The sequence below is a fragment of the Martes martes genome (genome assembly GCF_963455335.1).
Source record: "Martes martes genome assembly, chromosome: 13".
In the NCBI taxonomy this organism is placed as follows: domain Eukaryota; kingdom Metazoa; phylum Chordata; class Mammalia; order Carnivora; family Mustelidae; genus Martes; species Martes martes.
In genome coordinates, this window is record NC_137901.1 from 64,421,688 (window position 1) to 64,443,671 (window position 21,984).

General features: G+C 52.3%; 1 protein-coding gene across 1 annotated transcript; it reads left to right on the top strand.

Moving 5' to 3' along the window:
* Window positions 1–790: 790 nt before the first annotated feature.
* On the top strand, window positions 791–21,428 carry SLC2A11 (solute carrier family 2 member 11; the record flags this gene model as incomplete). The annotated part of the gene is made up of 13 exons (XM_080821662.1): window positions 791–811; window positions 4,449–4,547; window positions 6,559–6,719; window positions 9,475–9,599; window positions 10,380–10,509; window positions 10,996–11,144; window positions 15,353–15,540; window positions 15,632–15,742; window positions 16,310–16,411; window positions 16,510–16,585; window positions 16,838–16,965; window positions 17,192–17,401; window positions 21,053–21,428. The coding sequence occupies 12 exons, from the start codon at window positions 791–793 to the stop codon at window positions 17,390–17,392; spliced, it is 1,491 nt and encodes a 496-aa protein (XP_080677788.1). The 3' UTR covers window positions 17,393–17,401; window positions 21,053–21,428.
* Window positions 21,429–21,984: the final 556 nt, after the last annotated feature.

Here is a 21,984-nt window from a genome sequence, read left to right on the forward strand (position 1 = left end):
AACCTTTTAAAAAGATTTTTATTTATTTATTTGTCAGAAAGAGAGCACAAGCACAGGGAGCAGCAGGAAGTGGGAGAAGCAGACTCCCTGCTGAGCAGGGAGCGGGGACTGGGGCTTGATCCCAGGACTCTGGGATCATCCCCTGAGCCTAAGGCAGAAGCCCAACAGACTGAGCCACCCATACGTTCCAATGTTTTTAGAAATTTTTTTTAGAGCAGAGCAGCAGGGACTGTTGGGTGGCTCAGTCAGTTAAACAACCCACTCTTGATTTTGGCTCAAGTCATGATCTCAGGGTCTTGCAATGGCATCCCCAGTTGGGTGGGTGCTGAGCTGGAAGCCTGCTTGGAATTCTCTCCCTCTGCCCCTCCTCACTCTCACGAGCTCCAGCCCTCTCTTTCTCTCTCTAAAAAAATTTAAAATGTATTATTATTATTATTATTATTAATTCAGGGCAGCAAAAATCAAATAAAAACCAGGCATGAGCAAGAAACTGCAGTCTCCGTTCTGGTGTATGTCTCATCACAGTCTTTGCTCAGAGGGCTTCCTAAGGTCATTTTCGGGTATACGCTTCTATGACCACAAAGAGTGTCTTTGCCAAGTCTGGTTCGGTTTGGCCTTTATCCACGTCCTGGATTCCACGCAGGGTCTGAGAAGCCCTGAGAAATAAAAGATTAACCAGGTCCAGGGAACCCTGTGGTTCCTCACCTCCAAGGGCCAGCCTCTCATGCCATCAACCCCAAACCGGTTCTCCGCTGTGCACCCAAATCACTGGCTCTGCCAGGACTGACGAATGAGAGCGCTCCAGAGACTGGTGGGTCTGCCCTTCAGTCCGATTCTGTCCCTCCACTGGGTCAACGGAGGGGACACCTGGATTGGGGGAGGGTGGGGATGTTGGTGGGAGCAGGGGTAGGTCTCCCGTGCCCTGGTGGTTGGCAGGGGGGCTTGTTGAGGGTAAAAGGAAGCAGGCGAGAGGGGCCAGGAGGGGCAGCGGCGGAGGTCCGAGGGGGAACGAGGCAGCGACTGGCATCACACCGGAGGCGGCAGCAGGAAAAGGTACTAGAGGCCAGGACAGGGTTTCGGCTGAATCTGGAGCTCGCTGGGACTTCCCGGGGCGACTGCAAGGGGTTGGCCATGGTGACCTCGGACCACAGTTCCCTTCCGGTTTGCAGAGATGGGCCCCAGGCTCGGCCGACCAAGGAGTGTGTGGCTTTTCAGCCTCAAAGCTACGGAAAGGGCGGGATGGAAGAAGAACACCGCCTGCCCTTTTGGATCTCGTTCCCAGGTTACCGCCTCAAGCGCCTCATACCCCTTAACCGCCCTCTGCGCCTGCGCAGGTGTCTAGGGCGCGCACTCTGCCCAGAGGCACGCTTTGCTCGGGTCTTTCACTCACTGGGCTGCCCTCGACACCCACTGCGCGTGCGCATCCGCTTCGGGCCTCTAAGGTGGCAAGCGCGTCTACCACGCCCACTGCGCATGCGCTTCCCCAACGTTTCTGGGGTCCTGCCGCAAAGACCGGGTCTCCTTCGGTTCCGCGCGCCTGAGCGTCGGGTCGCGCGGCTACGGCAGCGGCAGTTCTGAATCGCAAACCCGGTGTCGTAGCGAATGCTAGAGAAGTGTGTACGTGCTCGATGCCTTCCTGCGATCGGTAAAGTTCTGAATTCCGAAATTCGGATGAGGGATTGCAGACCGGCGTGAATGCACTGGCGCAGCCCCTCTAGAAGGCTTAGCGGAGGAGTCCGTGTGTAAAAGTAGCTGGTGCTTGTTTGTCCAGTGGAGTTAGGTGCTGGGCTCCGAGGAACATAAGCTGGAGGTCGCGTGCAGGAATGGCCAGGAGGCCAGTGCAGCGGTGCATGGGGTCGGTCACCTGTCTGCAGGAACTGTGGCTGGGCAGCATCCCACGCGAGCAGCCCTCGTGCTGCCCACGTTGTTCTGGAGTCCTCTGGTGGGTCAGACATGCCCGCAGAGACAGCAGCCCTTGGGCACCGCAGTCCTGGTCGCCTCACCCCGCCCCCCCACCCCGCGACTGTTTCCCACCCTCGCCACATCCCCAACCTTCATTTCCTCCTCCACGCTCCCTCTGAGCCCTGTCCTGATGTTCTGCTTCACAGAGAAGTGGGGGCAGCCAGAAGAGAACATCCACGCCACCCACCACCCATCTTTGGGTTCCCCTTCCCTCTTTCCCAGACCCCCGGTCCTCCCACTCCTCTGCCAGCCTGCACTGATTTCCTTCAGATGCCTGCATGGCACATTCCCCTGTGTCCTTCAAGTCCTTGTGCAGATGTTACCTTCACAGGGCCTATTCTCAGACCACACTCTCCAAACACTCCCTCACGCCCTTCCCCGCTCTATCTCTCCATTACACCAGCTGACATACTTTGTGTTTTCCTTGTTCATTTTGTCGTTGCTGGTCTTCCTCCGCTGTAAGGAAGGCTCTGTGAGGTCACGGATTCTGTCGCCTGTTCTATGGCTATATCAGTAGCACCTGGAACAGCTGATTTCTTGTCCACACTAGGGAGGCAAGAAATATCTGTTCACTGAATTGGTAATCACTGGCATAGCTAATGTCATGCTTCTCATGATCAGACACAGGACTAGGCAATCTCCATGCATGATCTCAGTGAATCAATCTTCTGGGGCGCCTAGATGGTGCAGCTAAGCTTCTGACTCTTGGTTTCGGCTCAGTTCTGATCTCAGGGTCCTGAGATCAAGCCCTGTGTGGGGCTTATGTGCAGCATGGAATCTGCTTGAGATTCTCTCTCCCTCTGCCCCTCTGGCTCGTTCTCTCTTTCTCTCTTAATTAACCTTTAAAAAAGATTAACTGCTATCTTGGAGACCCGCCAACATCTTCTGCCCCATGGGCTTTGTGTATGTGTGTGTGTGTGTCTCTCTCTCTTTTTTTTATTATTATTATTTTTTACTAATGTCTGCACTCAACATGGGACTCATACCCCGACCCTGAGATCAAGAGTCACATCTTATTCCAACTGAGCCAGCCAACTCTTGCTGCTTCCTTTTTTTTTTTTTTTAAGATTTTATTTATGTACTTGACAGAGGGAGAGAGAGCACAAAAAGGAGGAGCAGCAGGCAGAGGGAGAGGGAGAAGGGAGAGGGAGCAGACCCAGCTGGGCAAAAAACTGATGTGCTTTCTCCATTTGCTGAGCTACTGTGCTGGCAACGGGGAGGCTGAGGAAGGGGCTCTGGGGTGCAGGATCTTGTCAAAGATCTTGCCACAGGTCTAGAGACAGATCCATCAGAGGACCTGCCCTCAGTTCCCTAAGGCCTAAATAACTTCCTTCTGGAAGCCAGAAGAGGGAGCCAGGTGAGGGCCCAGGACTCCGTCTCACTGGAGTCACGTTGAAGCTCCATGTGGGCTGCATGGAGGTGAACGGTCCACTTAGAAGATCTGCAGGAAGCAGCAAGAGGGGGGCGCCTGGGTGGCTCCATCGGTTCAGCTCAGGTCATGATTCCAGGGTTCTGGGAACAAGCCCCTGCTCAGCAGGGAGACTGCTTCTCCCTCTGCCTGCTGCTTCCCCTGCTTTTGCTCTCTCTCTCGTACATATACAAAAATAAATAAAGTCTTTAAAAAAACAAACAAACAATTGAGCATCCCTAAAAAATATACTGACCTAAGGGGACAGGACCTTAGCATTGAGCTCTCATGGCTGGGTGCTCTGGAGAGTTCTCTCTCCATCTTCAAGGGTGTTGCATGGGGATGAAAACTGTCCTCTGTTGTACCAAGTGTGTGTGGCACACGTGTACCTTGTCTGCCTATCCCCCACCCTGGAGGTAGGCATGATCATTTCCAGGTCCAGTAAAGAAGTGACTCAGAGAGGACGAGGGAGGAGGGGCAGAGTTGGCAGCGGGACCCAAGCATGGCCACCAGTTGTGGCTACTCTCTGCTACTTCATTATGCCCCACAAGTCCCCACACATACAGATCCATGCGGTCCTTCTGTTAGCCGTACTATGAAACAGGCTGGCAAGTGAGAGAAGGAGGCGCAGCCTCTCTGTTGGAGAATGTTTTGCTGGGGCCAGCCACTGGGGCTGGGAAGCTCTAGTCCTGCTAGGGGCAGAGCCTCACTCTCCTGGGGCCCCAGCCCAGAGCATTGTGCCCCAGAACAACAGCAGGCAGGCCTGCCCAGGGACAGCCTGGCACAGAGGGCCACAGACCTGTTGTCTATTTTGGGAAGATGCTGATGGGGGAGAGGGTGGAGGGTGAGGGGGCAGTGGGGTCTGGGACTTGAGAGCAGAGACTGGGGTTCCTCTGCTACCCGCCAGCCATGTGACCTAGGTAACCCCTCCTCTCTTTGCCTCAGTTGGCTTATCTACAAAGTGGAAACATCACTGCGTAGTTCAATTAGATTGCAGTGCTGTGATTGGCAGGTTGCAGCCCTGGGAGGGAGGCGGAAGCTATTAAAGGTCACTCTGTGTCCTCCCCTCTCTCCTCAGATTCAGGGCAGGGTCCTGCTCCTGACCACCTGTGCGGCTGGCATTGGTGGGACTTTTCAATTTGGCTACAACCTCTCCATCATCAATGCCCCGACTTTGGTATGTATTTCCTGTGCCTGCTATCCCCATCCCGGTAGGTGCGGGGGAAGGCTAACAGTTGCCTGCTGTGGGGTTCAAGCCAGCATCCACTTTGTGGTGCTTTCCCCCCCACCGCATCCACCTTCACTGAGATGGCCCACAGGTCCTACAGATGCAGGTTCAAACCCAGCTCTACATCCTCCCTTGAACCTGGATGTCCTCCCGAGTCCCTGATGTCAGCAGATAACTCTACTGTCTGCCTAGCAGGGGACCAGCCTTGACTCTGCCCCTTGCCCCTAAATACCGAGCCCTTCCTAACTACCTCTGGCTAGTCATTTCTCCTTGTGTCTCTGCCATGACTCCAGTTCAGGCCCTGTCTCTCCTTCCTGGATCCCTGGCTTTGCCTCCTCACTGGCCTCGAAAGTTTGACCAAGCCACTCCCCTGCCCAGAAACATTCTGTGGCTCCCCAATGCCTATAGGAATAAGAACAGACTCATCCACCTGAAATTCAAAGCCTCCTTAGACCAGAACCTGTCTACCCGTCCCCTGCCATCATTCCCTGAACCCAACTAGCAAAGCAATTTAAATGCAGGTCCCCAAATGCACACAGCCCTCTCTCTAAGCCTCTTTTGCTTGGGAAGCCCTCTCCGCTGCCCCTGCAGAAGCCCCTCAAGGACCACCCAAACACCATCACCATCCTTCCTTCGACAGCCCCCCCCCCCAACCCCAGGTGGAAGTTGCCCCTCCCTCCCCAGCCCTTCGAGCGGGCTGTCCCCACTCAGGTTGTATGCCGATTGTGTGGGGCCCGTCTCATCCTCCCGCTGGTTTGCTCTCAGTGTCTGAGTCGTCCTTGTGCCCCCAGCACATGGTGTTGACCTGGCCCAGGGGACTTTCTTGGCCTTAGAGACTCCTAATCCACCACATGGATTTCCAGCCGAGGGCAGGAGAGGCTGGGCTTGGTTCCCAGCTCCTCTAGATGGTCCTTCCCCCAGAGCAGGCACGAGGCTGACACCCATTACCCTGAGCCGGCCTGAGCCGAGGGGAGCTGGTCCAACCCCTCTACCCGCTGCCCTCCCCATGTCCTCCCTCACATCCTGCTGGGAGGCCTGAGACCAGTCAGACCCTGAAATGTGTCCGGGACTTGCCCAAGCGCAGTCATTCCTCACCCTGTGGCCTCTGTTCACTTAGCTAGAACTGCAGCTCTGGGGGTAGGGGACTGGGGTGTCCTGACCACCTTCTGCAGCCCTGGCCTGTGGCTAAAGCTATGAGCAAGTCCTTTCACCTCTCTGGGCCTAATTCCGAGTGTAAACAGCGAACAGAGTGACGTGTATCTAACAGAATACCTCTAAGGGCCGTCAAAGTCAGGGTCCCCGGGAAGCAGGCGGCACAGTCCAGATAAGTCAGTAGGTTTAGATGCCACAAGGGACAATTTACAGATTGAGTGTGGCAGAGAGCACACAAGACCAGGGAAAGCTCAGTGACACCAGAGTCATTACCACGCCTGCCCCCAAAGGGACACGTGGAAGGAGCAGTAACCGAAACCAGAAGGAAAGAGACGTGTGGCATAGGACCCTTTGAGAGGAGCGGTGACGTTTGATTGAGTGTCACAGCTGGCCTGAGGGGACCCCCCAGCCTGAGGTGACCTGGACACAGGCACCCCCCCTCCCATCCTACTGGTACTCACCATTGGCCAAGTCCCACAGAAAGCCGGTCAGCTAGGGGCCCACTGATGCAAGCCCTGAGGTTGGGTTCTTGGGCTGAAAGCCAGGGCCCCAGGGGGGTGATCATGGACTCTGTGGGGCAAACAGAGACCGGTCTGCACTAGGCTCCCGGAGACATATGTGAAGGAGACCTGCCTGGTGCACTCACAGAGTAGGAGCTCTGGAGACTCCATCCCTGCCCCCAAAGCCGGGGAGCAATATGGCTGGAGGAAGCCTGGGTGCCTGCTCTGGGGAGGCAGAGCCCTGTCGGGCAGAAGGCCTAGCCTGTCGGGCCTGTTCCTGGGAGGCTGACTGGCTTCTCTGTCCACAGCCCATTCAGGAATTCATCAACGAGACATGGTGGCTGCGGACTGGCCAGCCACTGCCTGACCACCTGGTTCTGTTTGTGTGGTCCCTCATTGTGTCTCTGTACCCCCTGGGGGGCCTCTTTGGAGCCTTGCTTGCCGGGCCCCTGGCTGTCCTGCTGGGAAGGTAAGTGCTTTCTGTGTGTACCCTTGATGAGGGGATGCCCCAGTCTGTAGGCTGAGGAATGTGGGAGAAGGATGTGCCCCTCCGGGCCCAGGCCCAGGCCTGCTCAGCCGCCCCAGCCTCCTACCCTGCCAGAAGTTTCATCACAGAGTCACGTTTCCAAGCTGATTTGGTAGAGGGAGGAGCCTTGTGCTCTGAAGGAGGGAGGATTCCTGGTGTCTAGTTCCATGTCTGCTGGTAAATTTAGGCTCTTCCTGCAAAAGAGAAGGAATTAGCTCTGACCCCCGGGGTGCCTTGGGAGAAGGGCGGCAGAATGGTCAAGTAGGCAGAGTGGTCAAGTAGGCATGCCGACATGAGTAACTTGCTCATGCAAATCTTTGGGGCCCACATGGGGCATCACTGAAATAGTGACTAAGTGCTACTAGGCACTCCCTACCTTAGCGAAGGAGTATCCTATGGGACACAGTGTGTGATGGATACACGGCCACAAGGGGTCCCAGAGTCTGGTGTAGGCACTACTGACAAGTCCAAGGTTATTTCTAATTGAGGATGATAATTCACAGAAGGAGAGTGGTTTTGCTCCAAAACTCTAGGTCTTGCCTTGTGACTCTCCTTTTAGACACCCGCCACAGTCACTTGGAGCACCACAGGCTCTCCTAGGTCTAAAGGGGCGAGTGGCAGAGCCCTTTGCACTTTGCGTGGACCCACTGGCGAACACTGTCCGCGTACTGTCTGTGTTCGAGCTCCCCTCGAAGCTGCCAGGTTTTCAAATCACCTGGTTTGTGTGTGAGAGCATGACACCCAGGGTGGTCCATGTTCTCTCTCCAAAATGGGAATGAGCTCTCTGAGAGTTGCTCATCCCTTCTTAGAGGGAGGGCAGTGATTTCTCATGCCCTTTGGAGGAAATAGGCTGATGGGCGTTAGTCCAGCGAGCCTCAGGAACTTCCCTGATGCGGTGGCTTGAAGTTTCTGGTCTTTGCCATGCTTGTGCCTTACAAGACAGGGGACTCTTCTGGTGCCCGTTGTCCCCGTCCTTTCAGTGTAAAATCATTAGAGAAGTGGGCCAGCAAGACGCCCTATGGAAGGGATTGTGGCCCGAGGTGGGGAGCTACTCTATTCTCAGGCAGGTCAGTAAAGGTGTAATTCTGCCCCTGCTAGGGGAAAGCCAAACGTTTTCGGTGTTGTCTGTGTATGGAAATGAAGCAAAATGCATTTACCAAATAAATACCCCACCCCCAAAGTACTTTATTAATTTACAGCACCAAGGAAACCGTATCTGGTTTTCAGCAGGAGTCACCCGCGGACCAAGTTTGCTATAATCTGTGCCATTCTCCATTCTCTAGACCCAGGCGATCTAGATTAGTTCTTATTCCGTCGCCAATGTGCCACTGGCTTTGGGCAGAACACTGGCCTCCTCTAGGATCCAGCTTCCCCGGCAGAAGCGGGCTCTCCTGAGTACCCTGCGTGACAGCACTTCCGTGCTCAGTATCAGGAATCCCAGAGTCGATGCTTCGGCACGGTTAAGCCATTGACATTTCTAGTGACCACTCCCCGGGCTGCAGACTGTCCCACCGAACTAGCCATGGGCCACCCTGCCATCCTGAAAGTTCTGAGAAGTGACTATAATACATGGGAGAAAATGTGAGAGGATGGTACTTGGCTTTCCAGGCGTCTCTTCCCTTACTCTGAAAGTCCCAGCTCTTCTTCTCTATGGTTTGATTGAGTTGGAGAAATCAGGTGTCAGGCCCCTCATCTTACAGAAGAGTGGGAGGAAAGCGATGCTTCATCTGAAAATACTGTCATTTCAAGCCGTGGTATAGGCTGAAAGGACAGTCACTTGGAGTATGTTGGGAGAGGGGTGTGGGAGTATGCCCTTCAAGGCAAACCACATGTGGTCCTAGGCACACTGGCTAGCGGGCATTTCCGTCTGTGTAGCTTAGACTCTTTTTTTTTTTCAAGATTTTATTTATTTATTTGACAGACACAGCGGGGGAGAGAGAGAGAGAGAACACAAGCAGGGGGAGTGGGAGAGGGGGAAGCAGGCTTCCTGCCGAGCAGGGAGCCCAATGTGGGGCTCGATCCCAGGACTCTGGGATCATGACCTGAGCTGAAGGCAGAGGCTTAATGACTGAGCCACCCAAGCGCCCCTAGCTTAGACTTTTTTTTTTTTTTTAAAGTAAAGCACCTTTATTGAGAGATCGCCACTTTTTTTTTTTTAAGATTTATTTATTTATTTGACAGAGAGAGATCACAAGTAGGCAGAGAGGCAGGCAGAGAGAGAGGAGGAAGCAGGCTTCCCGCTGAGCAGAGAGCCCAATGTGGGGCTCCATCCCAGGACCCTGAGATCATGACCTGAGCCAAAGGCAGAGGCTCAACCCACTGAGCCACCCAGGTGCCCCTCTTTTTTTTTTTTTTTTTTAAGATTTTTAAAATTTATTTATTTGACAGACAGAGATCACAAGTAGGCAGAGAAGCAGGCAGAGAGAGAGGAGGAAGCAGGCTCCCTGCTGAGTAGAGAGCCCATTGCGGGGCTCGATCCCAGGACCCTGAGATCACAACCTGAGCCAAAGGCAGAGGCTTCAACCCACTGAGCCACCCAGGCACCCCCTAGCTTAGACTTCTTGACGCAGGTCATACATGCGCACACACACATCTGATTGGAGCCAGCTGAAGCTGCAAAGAAGGGTCCCTGGGGAAGAGTCCTCCCTCCCCCAGACTGAACCTGAGCCTCTCTTGCCTGCATTCCACTTCCCCTCAGGAAGAAGTCCCTCCTGGTGAATAACGTCTTTGTGGTGGCCGCGGCCACCTTGTTTGGCTTCAGCCGTCGAGCAGGCTCCTTTGAGATGATCGTGCTGGGCAGGCTGCTCATGGGAGTCAGTGCAGGTATTCGGTGGGGGGAGGGCAGTCCATCCTGCCTCCGTATTCCTACTCAGTCATGTAGTCCATTTATTTGTTTGTGTTCTCTTGATTAATTTCATCCATTCATGCATTCTCTTTCTTCACACTTTTCCTTCACGCCCACCTCTCCTTTTGCAAAATGATTATTTTGCAAGATGGTTTATCTCAAAAGGCTCATATAACTGGACCCTTAAAGTGGACATAGAAAGTTGGAAAAGTTGTACAGAGCTGTGAATACGAACATCCCCAAGCCTGTGCTAACAGAAGCCCCGTGTTTGAGCCACACTATAATCCAGGAGCTTCTTGGCAAGCTAAGGTACAAAGATATCAGGATGAGTTCTCAGATCGTCCCTGTGGAGGCAGAGTAGCCTGTTAGGGGCTCCTCAGTTTCTGGGGCTTGTCATGAGTGGAAGCATATTTACCTGGGCTTCCCCCCCCCCAAAGACTTTATTTATTTGACAGAGAGAGACAGTGAGAGAGGGAACACAAGCAGGGGCAGTGGGAGAGGGGGAAGCAGGCTTCCCGATGAGCAGGGAGCCCGATGCCAAACTTGATCCCAGGACCCCAGGATCATGATCTGAGCCAAAGGCAGACACTTAACCCACTAAGCCACCCTGGCGCCCTACCTGGGTTTTTAGAGACACCCATCAGCAAATCCCCTCTTGACTTACTACTGTTTACACAGCCAGGGGTCTCTGTCTGTATTAGTTATCTATTCCTGGGAAAGAAAGTACTCTGAAACTCCGTGGCTATGCACACATCTAGGCTTGAGCATGAATGTCCAGCCCATGTACCTGGGGGAAAGTGCTCCCAAGGAACTCCGAGGAGCCGTGGCCATGACCCCAGCCATCTTCGCTGCCCTGGGGATCGTGATAGGTCAGGTGGTCGGACTCAGGTAAGCACCTCGTCTCCCTGTGTCCTGAGTGGTTTGAGGGATGCCAGAAAAAGCCCTCACCTAAATTTCTCTTCTATCCACTAAGTGTATTAAGGCATTGCTTCTTTGAATTAAGAAATCCTCTTTGTACTGAAATCCTGTCCACACCCATTTGGCCGATACACAAAACGGGTATTAGTCAAACCACCCGTTAGTGTGGTTTGGAAAGACTGGGAAGAGGAGTCACTATGGATAAGGTAGGGCCATGGCCTACCATGGCCCTGCCTTATCCTGGGATCCTACCTAGGATGGGAGGGATCTTGGTGTCCAGACCCAGAGCTGGTTAGAAAGAAGCAAAGAGCAATACAGGTCCTCTGCCCTTGAGAGGGCAGACAGGCAGGGGACTGGGGATGGGGAGGTGGGGGGGGGATTGGGGGGGATTACGGGGCAAGTGTGCAGGGCCCTGGCAAGGAAGCACCTGGTCCCTCCTCTCCTCTGCCTCCCCAGGGAGCTCCTGGGTGACCCAGGGGCCTGGCCCCTGCTGCTGGCCAGCTGCCTGGTGCCTGGGCTGCTCCAGCTTGCCTCCCTCCCTCTGCTCCCTGAGAGCCCACGCTACCTCCTCATTGACCGTGGAGACACCGAGGCCTGCCTGGCAGGTGAGTCCCCAACCTCAGGTCCCCAGACCACCCTTGACCCAGGGACACATCTGTCCAGAGCATGTGAATCCCCATTTCTTGGGTTTCCTTTATCAGGAAAAAGCTGTCCTTCACTTTTTTGCCATGCACCCATCTCTTCAAACGTCTTTTTTTTTTTTTTTAAGATATTATTTATTTATTTGAGACAAAGAGAGATAGGGCACAAGTGGGGAGGAGGGGCAGAGGGAGAGGGAGAAGCAGGCTCCCCTGTGATCAGCTAGTCCCATGCGGGGCTCGATCCCAGGACCCTGAGATCATGACCTGAGCTGAAGGCAGACGCTTAACTGACTGAGACCCCCAGGTGCCCATCTTCAAAACTCTTTATCAGGGCGCCTGAGGGGCTCAGTCAGTTAAGTATCTGCCTTCGGCTCGGGTCATGATCTCAGGGTCCTGGGATCGAGCCAGCCTCCGACTCTGCACTCAGTGGGGAGTCTGCTTCTCCCTCTCCCTCTGCCCCTCTCTGCCATGCTCGCTCGCTCTCTCAAATAAATAAATAAAATCTCTTAAAAAAAAAAAAAAAAAAAAAAAACCTCTTTACCAAGGGGCTGTCCTAAGTGCCAAGGCTGCAGGACAGAGCAGACTCCACCCATGACATCTAGGAACAGCAGGACGGTGCCAATGGAGAGCCCTTCCCTCTACCGCATTTGCAGGATGAAACACCGTGTCACCTGGGTGCTGATGGACTGATTCATTAGCTACGGCCATGATAATGATGCCCAAAAACAATACCAAAAGTCTCTGGCTTAACATAATCCATTAGGGCGTTTTCTACTCATTTACTTGCTAGGCAGGCTGCATGACTGCTGATCTCAGCAGGCAGTCTTGGTGTCTGGGAATCGGCCGATGAGCCAGTCCAGGCTGGTCCGGGCTGGAGCCCGTTCAGTTCTGCCGCACACGCCTCTCTCCTCTCTCTTGGTACCAGTGGGCCTGCCCGGGAATGTTCTCTCTCTCTCTCTCTCTCTTTTTTTTTTAAGATTTATTTATTTAATTAATTGACAGAGAGAGACAGCTAGAGAGGTAACACAAGCAGGGGGAGTGGGAGAGGGAGAAGCAGGCCTCCTGCTGAGCAGGGAGCCCGACGCCGGCTCGATCCCAGGACCCCGGATCATGACTTGAGCCACCAGGCCCCCCGGGAACGTTCTTATTACAGTGATGGCACAGGACCAAGAAAGCAGATCTAGTTGCACGAGTATTTTGCACATCTGTGCTCCCCACGCCCGTGAACAGCCCATCAGCCATGTCACTGAATCCAAAGTCAAGGGACGGGGAGATCAATGGCCTATCCTCTCACATGGCAAGGGCCGTCCATTTAGAGAAAGCTGAGGACCAGGGCCCACTCATGCACCTTCTCAGCTCACCATTGTGATCACAGCTATTACTGATATCCCTCCCCTGTGCGAAACATGCTCAGTGTCAGCCGGGACCCCTCAGTCTCACCCAGTCATGGCATCCGTCTTGCAGTCCAGGATCTTAAGATCACATCAAGTCTCTGTGTGGCTTCTCTTGATCCAGAGACCTAGGAACTAACAACACAAGTCTTCTGCCCCTCTGAACTCAACACACAATGGTGAAAGTAGGACAGTGTAACCAGAACTAGCCCTCATTTCTTTTTTTTTTTTTTTTAAAGATTTTATTTATTTATTTGACAGAGAAAGATCACAAGTAGGCAGAGAGGCAGGCAGAGAGAGAGAGAAGCAGGCTCCATGCTGAGCCAAGAGCCCGATGCAGGGCTTGATCCCAGGACCCTGAGATCATGACCCGAGCCGAAGGCAGTGGCTTAACCCACCGAGCCACCCAGGTGCCTCTAACCCTCATTTCAAAGAGGAGGAGTCAAGCAGTCACCGGTCCTTAACGCTAAGGTGCCCCTGGGAAAATGCTGCCAGATCTCCCTGCTTTGCAGGTAGGGAATGTTCCATGATGAAGTCCTGGCTCTGTCCCCTGGGAGGGGCTTTGAGGCAGTGGTGTGCCCTGGTTCTAGCTTCTGCCCTCTGAGATGTCCATCCTTGACACCTTCTGAAGAGGGCATTGCAAATATACTCCTAGAAAGTTGAGGTACAGAAGTCTTTACATTTCCAATTGTCTCGTTCCCTTTTCATCCGGTGTAGTGGAGCTTTTGTCAATATAATTCTTTCAAAAATGATGTGATTTTTCTATGTATTTGATTGATGTGCCCAAAAGCCACACCCAAAAGTCTTTTTGGGACATGCTTCCCTCTTGAGACTGAATGACTGGAATTTGGGGCATGGTAGGCTGCTGGGGATCAACACCCTTAAGTCCCCCAAATGCCCCTTTTCCAGCCAGGAGTGTCTATGAGGCACTGGCATTAAGCCACACCCTTAATTTGATCATTACCCTGAGTTCATGGCTCACTGGCAGGGCTCTGCACTTGATTTTTTTTTTCTTTTTCTTTTTCTTTTTAAAAGATTTTATTTATTTATTTAACAGAGAGAGAGAAGTCACAAGTAGGCAGAGAGGCAGGCGGGGGGTGGGGTGGGGTGGGGAGCAGGCTTCCTGCTGAGCAGAGAGCCTGATGCCGGGGCTCAATCCCAGGACCCTGAGACCATGACCTGAGCTGAAGGCAGAGGCTTAACCCACTGAACCATGCAGAAGTCCCTTTTTTTTCTTTTCAAAGATTTTATTTATTCATTTGACAGAGAGAGACACAGTGAGAGGGAACACAAGCAGGGTATGTGGGAGAGGGAGAAGCAGGCTTCCCACCAAGCAGGGAGCTTGATGTGGGGCTCAATCCGAGGACCCTAGGATCATGACCTGAGCCGAAGGCAGACGTTTAACAACTGAGCCACCCAGGCACCCCTGGATTTGATAATTGCTTTCAGGCTGTAATTTCACATGGAAGTCTTTTTGCTAATTGGGGGGCTGGAGATGAGAAACAGGTTTATTTTGTTTGTTTGTTTTGTTTTTTAATTAAATCAACCTAGTGAGTTCCAGAATAAGTTAAATTTAATTAAATCTTGTTCCCTCTGAAGGTCTTTTTGAGGTCATGTTTTTCTTTTCTTTTTTTTTTTTTTTAAGGTTTTATTGATTTATTTGATAGACACAGAGAGAGCACCAGCAGGGGGTTTGGCAAGCAGAGGGAGAGAGAGAAGCTGGCTTCCTGATGAGCAGAGAACCTGATGCGGGGCTCTATCCCAGTCTAGATTATGATCTGAGCCAAAGGCAGACACTTAACTGGCTGAGCCTCCCAGGTGTCCCTTGTGTTTTTCTTACAGTAAGCTTAGAATAATCAGCGAAAATCAACCAGTTTATGCTTTCACCACATAAGGATCTCTTCCCTAGAGCCCAGGAGTTCATGAGATCTGTTTTCTTTCTTCTGCAATAGTGCCCTTCCTACCCACCCAGGTGTCCATTTTTCCAGCCTCCTCTCCATCTCTGCCTGATACTGGAATTGTACCATAGATTACAGGTCCCAGTATGATAGCACCTGCTCCTGGTACCTGTTAATTAATTCATCAGTTTTCTGTTGCTGCCTAATAATCATACCTCAGAGGCAAGCCAAAGAAGCAATCCCTTAGTTGAAGCTTCTGAGTTCCCTGGGGGTGGCTGATGTCTGCACCTGGCTGGTGGCTCTGCGGGTCTTGGTCGCTCATGCAGTCTGCTGGGCATTGGGTAATTTAGGAAGGTGCCAGCTGGGCCATCTCTGCTCTTCCTCGGACCGGTGGGCTAGCGCCGCCACACCTTCTTATGATGGTGGTAGAAGAGCAGGAGAAATGAGCAAGGTCTCTTAAGGCTTGGGCTGGAATTTGCATACCCACAACCTACAATACTACCTACAACCTCATTCTATTGGCCAGAGCGAGTCATATGACACAGCTCAGTGTCAAGGGGCAGAATACCTACTTGCCTCTTTGGCTGGGGCCGCTGCAAAAATCACCTAGCAGAGGGCCTGGATACAGGGAAGGGTGGAGAACTGGGGACATTGGGTAATGGCAATCTGCCGCAGTTGTGTCCAGTCTGATGTCTCTGCAGAACCTCGAGCTCCTAAAGCCTTTTTTGGTCCATGATGCCCTGAAATGACAGGGAGAGGGGAAGATCATCCCCATCTGATCAGGGGGGCCCGGGGAGAGGATGAACGGAGTTGGGGGTGGGAGCTCTCTGTGGGGGACCAAAGAGGGACTGGGGGCGCTCAGCACCCTCTACCCCTGCCCCAGCCCTGCAGCGGCTGCGGGGCACTGCAGACGTGGTGGGGGAGCTGGCGGAGCTGGAGGAGGAGCGGGTCGCCTGCCAGGGCCAGCGCGCCCGGCGCCCGTGGGAGCTGTTCCAGGATCGCGGCCTGCGGAGGCAGGTGACGAGCCTCGTGGTGCTGGGCAGTGCCGTGGAGCTCTGCGGGAACGACTCGGTGAGGACCGTGCCTCATCCCCCCCACCCTGGGACAGGAGGCTGCAGACTGCAGGCCGCTGGCAGCCCAGCCCTCTGCTCTCCGTCTCCAGGTGTACGCATACGCCTCCTCAGTGTTCCGGGCGGCGGGGATCCCCGAGGGGAAGGTCCAGTACGCAGTCTTGGGGACTGGGACCTGCGAGCTGCTTGCCGCCTGCCTCAGTGTGAGTTTGTCATGGGCTTTGGGCTGACCCTCTACCAGCCTTTGGGGGTGGTGGAGGGAGTGACTGAAGTCCTCTACCTTGAGCTCTTTTCCACTCCAGGTCACTATGTTCAAATGGAGCGACTTAGCTAGCATTTATTGAGCACCAACTGTTGACCGTGCACTTAACACACCATTTTGAGATGAGGAAACTGAATGAAGGGGAGGGGCCAAATTAATAATTAAAAAATCAATAGGGGTGCCTGGATGCCTCAGCCACTTGAGCTTCTGTCTTCCGATCTGATGGTAATTTCAGGGTCCTGGAGTTGAGCCTGGTATTGGGCTTCCTGCTCAGCAGGAAACCTGCTTCTCCCTCTCCCTCTGCCCCTCCGCACTGCTCATGCTCTCTTGCTTGCTCACTCACACTCTCTCTCAAAAATCTTAAAAAATTAATGTCTTAATCTCCTGAAGCAATCAACAGCTCCTAACAGCCTCTCCTCCCCGACCAGTTTCCCACTGCTCTCCCTTAAACCAAGGGAAGCATGCTTCCAGTGCAGGGGTCAGGGACCAGGGCTCCCTTCCTTTGCAGTGTGTGCTGATCGAGAGGTCGGGCCGCCGCATGCTGCTGATAGGAGGGTACTGCCTGATGACCTGCTGGGGAAGTATTTTCACCGTGGCCCTATGCCTGCAGGTAGCTGGTGTGGGGTGGGGACGGAGAGGGCATGAACGTGGCAACTTGGGACAGCCTGATCTCCAGCTCACTGCAACCCCTCTGCCCCTTTACTACAGAGCTCCTTCCCCTGGATGCCCTACCTGGCCATGTCCTGCATCTTTGCCTTCATCCTCAGCTTTGGCATTGGCCCCGGTGAGTGAGCCCAAGGAACCCTGGGCTTCAGCATTGCAGAAGGAACTCAATTGTCTATGTTCATGACAGGTGGTTGTGAATGCTGTGTCACCCGCATGCCCCTTCCCCCAGCCTACCTGCGCTGAGGCTTCTGGGAGGGAATGGCCAGAGAAGAGGACGAGGGGTCCCCACTCCCATGTCAGGGACAAGGTGGGGGGAAGGCTGGGCTGGGAGCTCTGGCTGGCAGCCCCCTGTCCCTGCTCCTCCTTCTAGCCGGAGTGACAGGGATCCTGGCCACGGAGCTGTTTGACCAGAAGGCCAGGCCTGCTGCCTATATGGTTGGCGGCGCGCTCGTGTGGACCTTGCTCTTCCTGGTCGGGCTGGGGTTTCCCTTTATCAAGGTAGGCCTCCCCCGTCTCCCCCAAACACTGGGGTCCCGTCTTAGGTCTTACCTCTGTCAGCAGCAGAGCCCCTGCAGGAGGTCTCCGTCCTCCACCAGGAGGTTGGTGGGGTTGGGACTCATCTGAACCAAGAGGGACGAATCTCTCAACACCACCTGTCATGAGGCCTTCTGTCTGGCGGCTGAACTGGGCCACAGCAGGTCTCCGGGTCTCTCCATACCTACAGGAGGGCTTGTCCCACTTTCTCTATATGCCTTTCCTCGCCTTCTGTGTCTGTGGGGCCATCTATACTGGCTTCTTTCTCCCTGAGACCAAAGGCAAGACCTTCCTGGAGATCTCCGAGGAACTGCACAGACTCAACTTCCCCCGGCAGAGCCAGGGCCCCAAGTGGATGGGCCGAGAAGTCATCCTGTCCACAGAGCTGTAGCTCTGTTAGGTACGGTGGGGGCCCAGATTCAGCTGTTGCTGTCTCCTTTGCTTCCTGCCAGAGGTCCTGGCCCCCTGCATTCCCTAGTTCCTGTGTTCATTTGTCTAATGAGTGCTTTTTTTTTTTAATTTTTTATTTTTAAAAGATTATTTATTTATTTATTTGACAAGTAGGCAGAGAGGCAAGCAGAGAGAGAGGGGGAAGCAGACTCCTTGCTGAGCAGAGAGCCTGATGCGGGGCTCCATCCCAGGACCCTGGGATCATGACATGAGCAGAAGGCAGAGGCTTAACCCACTGAGCCACGCAGGCATAAGCACCCATAACATGAGTGCTTATTAAACACCTACTGCTTGCAGACATGGTGCTGAGTGCTTAGCAATCCATGGTGAACCAAGAAAGGTGGCATCATGACCTGCTGGTAAGCTCCCTGTCTAGAGGAAACCAACAAAAAGGATCACAAACTCAGGGAAATGCAGTGACAGAAAATGCAGATTATAAAGTGTGTACGGACTAGAGAGCTTGACCTAGTTTGGGGAGGGCTGTCAGAAAAAAATTTTCTGGGGGTGCCTGGCTGTCTCCATTGGTAGAACACATGACTCTTGATCTCAGGGTTCTAAGTTTGAGACCCGTGTTAGGTGTAGAGATTACTTAAAAATAAAATCTTGGGGCACCTGGGTGGCTCAGCCAGGTAAGCATCCGACTCTTGATTTCAGCTCAGGTCATGATCTCAGATTTGTGAGATCGAGCCCCATGTCAGACTCCACACTGGGCTTGGAGCCTGCTTGGGATTCTCTCTGCCTCGGCCCCTCCCCAACCTCCACCTCTTAAAAAAAAAAAAAAAAAAAAAAGGCATACTTTATAAAACCACAATCAAAGTGGAGCGTTCGCATCACCCCAAAATCTTCCCCTTTGTCACCCGTAGGCCCCCCACATGCAGACCCAGGCAACCAGTGACCTGCCATCTGCCATGATAGGTCACTTTTACTTTTTTTTTTAGAGTTTGATGTCATTCCATACTATATGTATGCATTTGTGTCTGGCTTTGCTCCCAATAGTTTCTGAGCTTCACGCATGTTGTCACATGTATTATATTATTCTTTGCGTTGCTGAGCAGTATTTCACTGTATGGATGTATCATAATTTGTTTCCCATTTCCCTGTTGATGGACATTTTGGGCTGTTTCTGAATCTTGGCCATCACAAATAAAACTGCGATAAACATTCCTGCATAAGTTGTTGTATAGACAAATGTTTTCATTTCTTTTGGGTAAATAAATTGCTGAGTTTAATAGCAAATATATGTTTAGGGGAACGTGGCTGGCTCAGGTGGTAGAGTGTGTGACTCTTGATCGCTGGGTCATGAGTTCAAGCCCCACATTGGGAGTAGAGATTACTTGAAAAATAAAAGCTTTGGAATGCCCACAATAGCCAAACTATGGAAAGAACCTAGATGTCCATCAATAGATGAATGGATAAAGAAGATGTGGTATATATATATATAATGGAATACTATGCAGCCATCAAAAGAAATGAAACCTTGCCATTTGTAACGATGTGGATGGAACTAGAGGGTATTATGCTGAGCGGAGTAAGTCAGTCAGAGAAAGACAATTTTCATATGATCTCCCTGATATGAGGAATTTGAGAGGCAGGGTGGAGGGTTGTGGGTAGGGAGGGAAAAAATGAAACAAGATGGGATTGGGAGGCAGACAAACCATAAGAGACACTTACCTCACAAAACAGAGGGTTGCTGGGGGATGGGGGGTAGGGACAGGGTGACTGGGTTATGGACATTGGGGAGGGTATGTGCTATGGTAAGTGCTGTGAAGTGTGTAAGCCTGATGATTCACAGAGCTGTACCCCTGGGACAAATAATACATTATATGTTAATAATAAATTTAAAATATGTATATTAAATAAATAAATAATAAAAGCTTTGGGGTGCCTGGGTGACTCGCTCAGTTAAGCATCTGCCTTCAGCTCAGGTCATGATCCCAGGATCCTGGGATCGAGCCCCATGTTGGGCTCCCTGCTCAGCGGGGAGCCTGCTTCTCCCTCTCCCTCTACCTCTTATTCTGCCTGCTTGTGTGGTGCTTCTCTCTGTCAAATAAGTAAAATCTTTAAAATAAAATAAAAGCTTTTAGGGCATCCTTCTCTGGTCCCCTCCCTCTTTGGGAGCTTTGTACTCTATTGGTTAATAAGCTTTACTATCACTCAATAAACCTTGCTTTGCTACCCACCAAAAAAAATGAATAAATGGATGGATGGATGGATGGATGGATGGAAGAATGAATGAATAAACAAAATAAAAGCTTTTAAAATAGTGAATGTATGTTTAGCTATAGAAGAAAAACAAAACTATATAAAAAACTTGTCCCAAATGATTATACTGTTTCATTTTTTATAAGATTTTATTTATTTATTTGAGAAGGAGAGGGAGCGTCACAGGGAGAAGCAGACTCCCCACTGAGCAGAGAGCCCAATGCGGGACTCTGGGACCATGACCCGAGCCAAAGCAGATGCTCAACCGACTGAGCCACTCAGGCGCCCATGACTGCACTGTTTTATTTATTTTTTATTTTTTTAAAGATTTTATTTATTTATTTGATAGGCAGAGATCACAAGTAGGCAGAGAGGCAGGCAGAGAGAGAGAGGAGGAAGCAGGCTCCCCGCTGAGCAGAGAGCCTGATGCGGGGCTCGATCCCAGGACCCTGGGATCATGACCTGAGCCGAAGGCAGAAGCTTTAAACCACTGAGCCACCCAGGTGCCTGACTGCACTGTTTTAAAAGCCCACTTGAAATGCACAAGAATTGCAGATGCCGTAGCTCTTCATCAGCACCTCGTATTGTCCATCTTTGCAATTTAGCTATGCTGCAGGCTATACGATGGTGTCTCATGGTGGTTTAATGCGGACATTTCCCTGACAATGAGTCATCAAAATGCTCACCATGAGTATCTTCTCATGTGCGGAACACGGCCATTCTGTGTCTTTTGTGAAGAATCTGTTCAAATATTTCGTCCACGATTTTTTAAATATTTTATTTATTTGACAGACAGAGATCACAAGTAGGCAGAGAGGCAGGTGGGGGGGCAGGCTCTCCACTGAGCAGAGAGCCTGATTTGGGGCTCCATCCCAGGACCCTGAGATCATGACCTGAGCCGAAGGCAGAGGCTTTAACCCACTGAGCCACCCAGGTGCCCCTCGTCCACTATTTTTTTTTTTTTAAGAAGTTAAAATTTGGGCTGCCTGGGTAGCTCAGTCAGTTAAGCATCTGGCTCCTGATTGAGGCTCAGGCTGTAATCTTGGAGTCATGGGATCAAGCCCTGCGTTGGGCTCCACACTCAGCTCAGAGTCTGCTTGAGATGCTCTCTGCCCCTCCACCCCTCAAATAAATGTTGTTGTTGTTGTCGTTTTAAAGATTTTATTACAGAGGCAGTGAGAGAAGGAATATAAGCAGGGCGGGAGTGGGAGAGGGAGAAGCAGGGTTCCTGTGGAGCAGAGATCCCAATGTGGGGCTCCATTCCAGGATCCTGGGATCATGACCTGAGTCAAAGGCAGATGCTTAACGACTGAGCCACTCAGGTGCCCCAACAGCAGGATTTTTGAAGAAATGGTCGGTTTAGTTCCCACTTGCCATTATTCTTCATCCCCCCCTCCAGGTGACAGCGTCTCAGAAATTCCCCATCATCCCACCTGCCCTGCTCTGGATCTTCTCTAAGTGTCCTTCTTGCCTCAGCAATGTCTCCTCCTCGGCCAGTGTCTCAATTTCAGGGGATGCGTACACAGGCAGACCTTCAGGCAGTATTGGATTCCAGCCCACAGATTTCTTTATGGAGACCAGGTCACCCCAGCCTCCAAGTCCTCCCAGCGACTGCATGAGGAACTCCAGGTTGCCTTTGGGCCCGTGTTCCATATCCTCTGCCAGCTCGGCTTCCAGCCCTCCCTGGCCAGCGGCACCTTCCATTATTGCTCCAAGAGGACGGTGCCCTGATTGCGACAGAGGCTGAAATCACACTCCCAGCAGGGGGTGCCACCGCCAGTGGGTGGTCACAGCAGCCCCGGACTTCTCCTCTCAGCAGGGCTGTCCCCAAGGCTGCCATCCCCCCACACACATGCGCGCGCGCACACACACACACACGCACAAACAGAGGGAGAGCCTGTCCACAAATTTTTTAAACATTTTGGGAGGTGCCTGGGTAGCTCGTTCGGTTGAGCAACCCACCTCGATTTCAGCTCAGGTCATGATCTCAGGGCTGTGGAATTGAGTCCTGCCACCCACTCCCTGCTGAGCAGGGAGTCTGCTTTGGATTCCCTCTGTCTCCCTCTGTTGGCCCCTCCCCACCCCTCTAAAATCAATAAATCTTTAAAAATGTTTTGAAAGACTTTTTTTCAGAGCGGTTTTCATTTCACTGCAAAACGGAGAAGAAAATACAGAGATTTCCCATATGCCTCCTGCCCCCTCACAGGCAGGGATGATTCCTTTATCACCAACATGCCCCACCAGCGAGGTCCCCGTGTTACTATTCATGAGCCTACGTGGACACATTAACACCCAAAGGCCATGTTGTACACTCTCTGGGTAGGACAGATG